This window comes from Elephantulus edwardii, unplaced genomic scaffold (assembly GCF_000299155.1).
Source record: "Elephantulus edwardii isolate Elephantulus edwardi_28Jun2011 unplaced genomic scaffold, EleEdw1.0 scaffold00214, whole genome shotgun sequence".
Classification (NCBI taxonomy): domain Eukaryota; kingdom Metazoa; phylum Chordata; class Mammalia; order Macroscelidea; family Macroscelididae; genus Elephantulus; species Elephantulus edwardii.
The window spans coordinates 973,632-983,541 of record NW_006399964.1 but is presented as its reverse complement, the minus strand read 5'-3'; the positions used below and the strand labels follow the sequence as shown (position 1 = coordinate 983,541).

The window sequence follows — 9,910 nt, the reverse complement described above, 5'->3', positions numbered from 1 at the left end:
ATTTAATTTAAATGTAAGTAATGATGTTCAAGTGTAGATAAACAATCCTTTCAGCTATGTGTAAAATTTGGGTCTTTGCCTGGTAAGCTGAATGCTATAACTAATATCAATCTTGAATTTCTTTCTTCAACTTTCCAGATTTTGAAAAGCTTTCCAATTTTGAAAAAGCAGAGACTAACCCTGGTAGTACAAACTGTTAGCGTGCTTGGCAGCTAAGAGAGGTTGGAGGTTCAAGTACAGAGGCAGTGTCTGGTGATCTACATTACAAGTCAGTCACTGAAAACCAGAGGGACAAGGGGCTTTTCACAGAGCATGAGTTACTCGGACACAGGAGGTTGCTGTGAGTTTAAATCAGCCTGAAAGCAACTAGTTTTCCAACTCAGTAGCTAAATGGATATGGGAGAAAACACTTGCCAAAGTATAGAAGTGTGATACTATAAAGAGTTGGGCCCTGACCTGGTCTGAGGCATTTTTGGCCTGCAGTTGAAACACTGACTGCAGCATTGGACTCGACTGTGTCAGAGATGATGAGGATGGCACAGGACAGGGCAGAGTTCAGGTCTGCTGTTCACAGGGTCACTAGGGGTCGTACTCTGCACCTAACAACAACAAACAACAGATGGCACTGGCTGCCCCCTCACCCTCTCTTGGATGAAAAGAGGTGTTAACATTTTTTAAAATGTTGCATCTATTTATTACCATTGGGGTTGACTGTGGATCCAAGTAAAATGAAAGAGACGACAACTTCAATCTTTTCTCCATCTATCAGGATGCTGTCAATTGCTGAAGGGGAGAATCTGTATTTTCTTGATGTAATATATGTAACACAATGCATATTAAAGGCTAATGTTGATGTAATGTATGCAATGCAATGTATATCAAAGGTTAAAGTTTTTGATCTTCTGCAGCAAGAGTCTGAATTCTTCTTCACTTTCTGCAAACAAGGCTACGTTACCTGTATAATGCAGGCCTATGCTGAGTCCTTCTCCAATCATAATGCCACATTCTTCTTCACAGAATCTAGCTTCTCGAATGATTTCCTCAGCATGCAGACTAAGTATGGAGAAAACATACTGCTCTGATATGCACCTTGTTTAGCAGATGCACCATTAAGTACCGTGTGATTCCCACTCATCTCAACGGTAGATGTAATTTGTTGTAACCCACACAGTCAAACGTCTTTGTATAGTCAAGAAAAGATATGTAAACATCTTTTTGGATTCCTCTGCTTTCAGCCAAGATCCGGCCAACATCAACATTGATATTCCTTGTGCCACAGCCTCTTCTGAATCCAGCCGGAATTTCTAGCAGTTCCTTGCCATACTCTTCTAGCTGCTTTTGAATAATCTTCAGCAGGATTTTACTTCCATGCAATATTAATAATATCATTCAGTAAGTTCCACATTCTGTTGGACTGTCTTTTTAATTTTTTGATGCAGAATTTCTTCTCGGCCAGGTAGGTGTCCTCCAGATTTCCTGGCACAACCTCGTGAGCACATCTAAGGCTGCACCTCTGTTAAAATATGTCAATTCCTGGGGCCTTATTCTTTTGCCAATACCTTCAGTGCAGTGTGATCTTCTTCCTTTACTAGCTCTGGTTTCTGATCACAAGTGGCTTCCTGAAATGGTTCTGTGTCAGCCAATCCTTTCTGGTCCAGTGAATTCCATCTTCTTGTGATGCTTCCTGCCCCACTCGTGGTTTTGCCCACAGCATCCTTCAGTATTCTGACTTGGGGCTTTGATTTGTTCTTCAGTCCTTTCAGCTTGAGAAAAGCTAAGTGTGTTCTTCCCTTTCAGTTTTCTAACTCCAATTTTTGCACATTTCATTATGATGTTTTGTTTTGTTGTCTGCAGCTGCTAAGCTCACATGACATCTCTTGCAGTGGCTCCTTTGAGGGCCAAGCTCAGTGCTGTCAGCCTGGAACCCTGGCTTTGGGCTTGCAGATTCATTTCAATGGCCCTGCCTGTTTGTTGTTGTTGTTGTTTTAACAATCAAATGGGAAGATTCCTAGCACTTTGGCTCCAAAGAATTTGATGAGGGATAGCAAATGGTTAACGAGCAACGTACAGAAGTCTGCAGAGGTGTTGTGAGAATGCTCAGGATGCAACAGCATTCTGTGAAGTCAGAGGCTGATCTGTGCAGCCCACTGGTGCAATGCCCACGAAGGGGCTGAAGACCTTGGTGGGTGCCCTGCTGCCCCTGCATGCGCTTCTGAATGGGTCACAACTTAGGACTTACTCGCACTTGGACTGTCCAGCAAATTCATGTATAAGGCTGAGAATGAAACTACATTCCCTGGCTGCATCTGACATTCACGGAAGTGATATCATTTCCAAGTCACACCATCCAGGGCCCATTGAGGGGACCCGAGAAGGGGGACAATCCACAACCACTTTCCAGCCTGCTTCCCTCACAAACTCTCTGGTAGAGTGATGGAGAGGATGGACATCTGCGTATCCTCTGTACACGTTCTTTCAATTTTCCAGAATTAAGTGCTAGCACTGTGGGCTGGAGCACAGAGTATCTGGGATGAGGAGTGAAACGGGTGTGTTTCTGTGTGTTTGGGAAAGGTGAAAGAGCAGAGGGATATGCAGCTGCAGTTTGATTTTCATGCCCCTTGCCCTTGTTGAGAATGAGGAGAAAGGAAGGACAGTACAAGGGCACACGTGTGTCCCCCCTCCACCGCCCCTCGCAGGCATGATTAGAAAGAAAAGACTTGACACCTGAAAGGCACTGAGTATCCTAACACAGTGGTGCCTAATGCAGCTATCGGGAGGACTTTATGATAAAGGAAATCTGGGCCGTCCAGCTGTGCAGAGGCCCCTGCTGTGCTAAGCACAGGCCACTAACACGTCCCAGAGCTTCCTGAGGGAGGGGAAGGGCATGGATAGAAGTGCCAAGCTGACAAGGCTGTTAAAAGTGGCTCCTGCCCCCTGCCAGGCTGGACAGCGGGAGGCAGACTACACCTTACCTTGCTCTCCCTCAACAGGGGCTGGTTTCTAGTTGACTCATCACATTGCAGAAGCTGAACTCCTAATACTGAGTGCATGTGGTGCTTGCGGTTGAATGTGAGAAGATATTACAGCGAGGGGAGAAGGTGGCACACTATTAACATTGTTAGGTGCCCTCAAGTAGACTACGCTTCATAACGACCCTCTGAAGAACAGATTTGAATCTTGCCCTACCCTGAGACAACCTCAACAACTCCTAACCACCTGGCACCATTGCCACAGTCACTGTGTCAGTCCATCTCATCAAGGGCCTTCATCTCTTGTGCTGACCCTCCGCCATTCCCAGGATGATGTCCTTCTCCAAGGACTGGTCCCTTCTGACAATATGCCCAAAGTACATCCAGTGCCACGTATCTGGGGAAGACAGAGGGGGCTGAGCTGCCAGGCCACCATGGTTCAGGCACTAAGGAATGGAGAACCCAGCGAGATCTCGATGTGGAAAGTCAAGGAGTAGACAGAATGCTATTCACGGGTCCAACGCTCTGCTTGGCCTTCACAATGGTACCTTGTGTCGACACAGCATTAATGTTCAATCTGAGCCATCACCAATTCAACACAAATTACTAAAATGATAAAAAGCCTGTCTGAGCACACAAAGAATGTGGGAGCCACAGAAATGAAATAATTAATGATTTCATAATATGATGGTATTTTGAATTATATCTAGGTATCATACTATGTGGTCATTGTAGTTATATGCCATCAGGTCAGAAGTGACGCATAGCTGGGCCTCCAGCAGGTTTGCAGAGACTGTAAATCACTCAAGAGGAGACTGTCCTGCTTTCTCCCTTAAAGCAACTGGCAGATTCAAACCACTTGCCTGTAGCATGACAGTGAGATTCCTTACCACTTGGTCAGCAGAGCTCCCCTATCATCTAATAGGTAATCACATTGACAGGTAAGATTATCTTCCCATGGACAGGAAATCCAATCGGGGCAATAACTCTTTCAACTCACTCAGTACCCTTCCCATCCATCCTCTTTGTAATCACAAGTTGAAGGTATTTATTTAACTATGCTAATAAAATGGTAACTATTACCTAGTTAATTTCACTGAAACAGTCCTCAGAAAAGAGCAAGGAAACACTGCAAAATAAGGAAAGTAGTGCTTGGGGAAGCATCCTGTCTCCATGCTTTTTCAATGCTTTTTTATATGGAACAGATCATTTGGGAGGCTGGGCTTTATGAAGGGGAATGTGGCATCAGGATTGGAGGAAGACTCATCAACAACCTACATTATGCAGATGATACAACCCTGTTGCTGAAACCGAGGAGGACCTGAAGCGCTTGCTGCAGAAGATCTAGGATTGTAGTCTTCAATATAGATTGTAGCTCAACATCAAGAAAACAAAGATACTCATCACTGGGCCAGTAGGAAGCACCATGATGGATGGAGAAGAGATTAACATTGTTAACAGTTACAGTTTGCTCAGCTCCACAATTAACACTCTTGGCACCAGCATCGAGGAAATAAAAAGATGAATTGCACTGAGAAAATCTGCTGTAAGGGACATCTCCACAGCCCTGAGAAGCAACAGTATCAGTCTAGAGACTAAGGTGTGCCTGACTCAGGCCTTGATCTTCTCACTTGCTTGTTATGCATAGAGAGCTGGACAAGGAATAAGGATGACAGAAGAAGAATCAATGCCTTTGAGTTGTGGAGCTGAAGAAGAGTCTTGAACATACCATGGACTGCCAAGAAAACAAACAGGTCTGCCTTGGAGAGGGTGAAACTAAGCTGATCCTCGGAGGCTACGATTTTGAAGCTCCGACTCACATACTTTGGTCATGTGGCCAGGAGGCACTAGTCCTTGGAGAAGGACATCATGCTCGAAAGGGTGGAGGGACAATGCAGGAGAGGAATACCCCAGATGAGATGGATTGATATAGTAACTGGGGCAATGGAGGTAGGTGTGTTGGAGTCAGAGAGACTGGCTCAGGACAGGGCAGGCTTCAGAGCTGTTGTACACAGGGTTACTATGAGTTGTAGGTGACTCAACAGCACATAACAACAAGAACAACATGGTAAAGGGTCCCCACAAAGTCTTGAAAAGCCATTTCTGGGTTTATTCATTGTCAATTGCTAATTCCAAGAACTGAGACAGGATAACAATTGCTGCTTGAGCTCCTCAACATGGGCAGGTAAGTCTCTAGTCATTGGAGAGAGACTCACAGGACTTGGGGAAGCCGGCTTCACCCCAGGGGGAAGACCTCAAGGACTCCAACTGCCTGAATTACCCGAAATACCTCCTACGATGACAACTTGCATCCTTAAAGGATGCTTATAGAGTAAGAAATGATGCCACATATATTTTCTTCATGCCCGTGACCATTCTGTAAGGTAAGGTATTAGTAGGTAGATGGAGAAATAGGCTCAGCCAGTCTATCATTATTGATTAACCCCAAAGAGTTCTATCTTATACAAAAATTCTGACACCCATTTTATCACTGGGTCTTCTAGGACCCTGATGGCATAAACTAACAGAGCTGCCATTCCATAGGTGGCGGCTCACGAAGCTGCCAAGTAGCACAGCTGGGCCTGGCAGAGCCTGGACGGCCAAGGGCGCACTTCCTCCACTGTCACCCTGTCCAACCACAAAGCTGAGCTGGGGCGACAATAGTGAGAGGCGGCTCCAGGGAACAGTCCTTCATGGACACGTGGCAGAGGACATCTCTGGCTATGCCAGACAGGAAAGCAGCTCTAATTTCACCATGGTGAACCATTTATGGAAAAGAGAGAAAGGCTCTCCCAGAAGTAGACGAACATTTGCATGGGATGACGAATGGCAGTTCTCCGCGTTTCCAAAGTCCTCTGAGTAGGCTTGTCAGACAAGACTGACTTGACACTTGTGTGTCCCATGCAGTACTAAAGACATATTTATACATACATATATATACACATAGACACACATATGTGTGTGTGTATATATATATATATTTGTTGTTTATCTGAAATTCAAACTTAGCCAAGTATCCTGTGTTTTAAATGGCTAAACATGGCACCCCAATCAATCTGTCGACTGTCTCATTACCATGAGCACACACATTCTGTACAATGATGATCATAAGCCATTAAAGGCAATGTTGATTGAAGACTGAGCTCCATTGAGATCATTTCCCATTTCTTACATCTCTTCTCTGATCTGAGTGGTCAAACCTTAGGACTAAGGTAGATTCATGTATCTTCCCTTTTTTGTGCTTGGAAAATGGTGCATTAACTTTGAGTTAAGGCCAGTTGCAGGCACAACATGAACAATGGATCGCAATTGTCTCTTGATGGAGGTCCTTGGCCTGGCAGCCCATGCCCAGTCCTGGCACCCCCATGGGAGGGGTGACCCCACCCCATGCTCTGAGCAGAGCCACTTACTTGTATGGGATGTGCTTGCTGCCATTGACGAGCGCCAGGATGACGTTGCCCAGCGCCGACAGGGAGAGGCACAGCCCTGAGCCCCCTTCTCGATTCTTGCTAAGTGCTTTCACACAGCTGCCAAGGTCAATGAGGTGCAGGCGGCTGCGGCCTCCAGACACTACACAGGGAGAGAAGAGAGAGGAGAGAGGTGGTTATGTTCCAGCAAGCTCTCCCTGATCTCCATGGAACTCCTGCTGAAATCAGAAGGAAAAACAGGACCTAACAAGAGAAAGTTTACTATATAGTAGGAAACCCTGGTAAAATCATGCTTAAGTTCAAATGGCAATGTTGTTGTGTACCTTTGAGTCAGAACCAATTCCTAGCTGACCCTCCAGCAGATTCTCAAAGGCTGGAAATTGCACACTAGAAACTGTTCACCTTCCTCCCATGGAGCAGCCGGTGGAATCGAACAGTGTGCCTTTGCACTGGCAGCATGATTCCTAACTGCTAAACCACCAGAGCTCCTCATAAATGGCATAAATACTCTTTCAATCCTGTGACCACCTTCTGAAAACTATTGATATTCATGTTGTTTTTAGGTGTCACTGAGTTGAGTATGACTCATAGTGACCCTGTGAACAACAGATCTGAACCCTGTGCTGTCCTGTGCCGTCCTCATCAGCTCTGACACACTTGAGCCCATTGCTGCAGTCACTGTGTCAGTCCATCTCCTAGAGGGTCCTCCTTTCTTGCGCCGACCCACCACCTTTTTATGCATGATGTCCCTTTCCAAGCAATAGTCTCTCCTAACAACATGCCCAAAGTATGTGACATTCATAGTATAAATGTGATGACATTTTTAGTATAAATAAATAAGTCCTGTAGCTTGAGTTGGGGTAGACTCTAAGGAAAGTAAAGTCTAATTCAAAAAGGATAAAATTTTGTCCCCTAATTGTCCTTTGGAGAACAGAATCCTGAAATTGCTCAAGTTAAAACCTCAAGAGCTTCTGGGTGATTATCTGCTTTGACTGATCACCCACAGGCAGTCTGACCTAAACTCAGCCAAGAACCAAGTTGTTGAGCCTGAGTAAATTAAGGAGCAAAGAACAACTCGTTTCAGGGCAGGGACAGATCCAGATATTGCTGATTATCTGTCAAGTGCCCCATGTCCTCTCTGCACAAATCTAAGTCTAATCCCATTTCCATGGCAAAGTCATGAGCCCTTGTTTTACAGGTGAAGAAATATAAGTTCAGAAACCTGCCCACTGGTACCTCTGCTTTGGATCTAGTTGGAGCAATAGGCAGACTAATCCTGTTACTTGAAACAATGAAAGTCAAGCAACATATAGAAACTGCAGCTTGTAAGACATTAAAAGTCAGAGACAATGGGTGGTGACCGCTGAGAGTTCGAAAGAAGCCAGCGGAACATTGTGGATGTGCCAGCTCTATGCCTAGTGAGAGCTTCCAGCTTCAGCCCAAAGTGAGAACTCACAGCGAGAGTTCCCTGCATCGTGTGTCTGTGCTCGAAGACCAGGGACGCCACTGAGGTTACAGTGCACAGGACAGGGTCCTGCAGAAGGTCAGCCATGAATGGGTACCAGCTCGATGACACTTAACAACAAGAAGCTTTCAAGCAGCGTAAGAATACTTATAGGAATATAAAAATATTCAGTGCCAACAAAATCCATTTCACTATCTGGAAGCTGATTTAAAAAAACAAGCAGCAACAACAGCAGCAGATATGCACTTAAAATATTATTTCCTAAAAGAAAATAGCGAGAAAATGATAGGACCTCATTTTATTTACACTGTTGTTGTGTGCCACCGAGTCTCCTACAACTCATTGTGACTCTATATACAACAGCTATGAATTCTGCTTTGTTCCAAGCCAGTCTCATTGTCTCCTACACACCCACGCTGATTACCCCAGTTACTTTGTCATCCATCTCATCCGGGGTCATATTCTCCTGGGCTGTCCCTTCACCCTTCCAAGCCTGATGTCCTTCTCCAAGGACTGGCCCCTGGCCACATGCCCAAAGTATGTGAGACGGAGCTTCAAAATCCTCACCTCCTATAGTCTAACCAATATAGGGAGCTCTGGTGGCCTGGTGGTAAGGAGCTATGCTGCAATCCCAAAGGTGCATGGTTTGAATCCACCAGCTGCTCCATGGGAGAAGGATGGGCAATCTCCTCCCGTGCAATTCCCTATTTCTGAAAATCTTCTGGAGGATCAGCTATGCGTTCATTCTGACTCGAGAGCAATAGAACAGCACTAAGTATACTAGGTCACCAGAGCGGGAGCTCTGGAGTCTCAGTCATAAGGAGTTGTATTGCCAACCTAAAGTGCGTGGTTTGAATCTATCAGCAGCTCAGAGGGTAAGAGATGGACAATCTCTTCTTGTGTGATTAACTGCCTCTGAAAACCCACTTCAGGGTCAGATATGCGGTGATTCTGACAAAACAGTACATAACAGTATTCTAAAGGAAAAATTAGCTAATTTAGACCTGACAAAAATGAACTACTTGTGTTTATCAAAAGAATAAAAGACAACCCGTATAACGGTCTAATCTGTAAAGCAGAAAACTTTAACAGCAACAGAAAGACAACCCAAATTCAAAACAGGCAAAGAACATGGACAAATTCTTTACCAAAGAAGACATTCAAGAGGCCAACAAATATATAGAAAATATGCTCACAATTACTACCTGTTGTTGTTCGGTGCTGTTGAGTCAAGTACAGCTCACAGTGACCCGATGGACAACAGATCTGAAGCCTGCCCGGTCCTGTGCCATTCTCATCACCTCTGACACACCTGAACCCACTGCTCTGTCACTGTGTCAGTGCATCTGGTTGAGGGTCTTCCTCTTTCACTGATCTCCACTTTTCCAAGCATGATGTCCCTCTCCAAGGAACTCTCCTCACAATGTGCCCTTGTATGTGCCTGGAGAATATCCTATCACTCACATCACTGTACTTCAGGATAGAACTTGAAATGGACTTTTTCACTATGAATGCAACACCATTCTTCTTCTGTTTTTCATTCCCAGCATAGTAAGTATACCATGTGATTATCTGATTCAAAGTGGCTTAAGCTAGTCCATCTCATCTCATTAATGCTTGGAATGTCCGTGCTCATGTGTTCCATTTAATTTTTCTACAATTTCTTGATCTAGTTCAGATATGTTGTTCATAGGGTAATAATGGGTAATACGTGACAGCATCTGATGACAGCAACAACAACAACATGCCCAGAATATGTGAGAAGAAGCTTTCAGAGAAAAACTTCAAGCTTTGAGAAGCTTTGTCATTAGGTGTAGAGAGATGTACATAATAACTACAATGATATACTATCTCACCTCTAGTTAAAATGGCACTGAAAAAGTGAGAGGACAAAGAAGACCAACAAAAACCAAAACAAAATACCAAACAGACAAAACCCTCAACAAACATAATAAATATTGTTATGGATGTGGGGAGATGGGAACACTTTGACATTGGCAACGACTATAAAATGGAACAATCACTTTGAAGAACTGTATGATTCTTCC

The 9,910-nt window shown here is 44.5% G+C and overlaps 1 protein-coding gene across 1 annotated transcript in view; it reads right to left on the bottom strand.

The window, feature by feature from the left end:
• KIF26B (kinesin family member 26B) overlaps positions 1-9,910 on the bottom strand; it is a 717,418-nt gene that overhangs the window by 70,789 nt on the left and 636,719 nt on the right. The window contains exon 10 of the mRNA XM_006897738.1: positions 6,380-6,539. Coding sequence (XP_006897800.1) covers positions 6,380-6,539 — 160 coding nt within the window. The remainder of the gene's footprint in view (positions 1-6,379; positions 6,540-9,910) is intronic.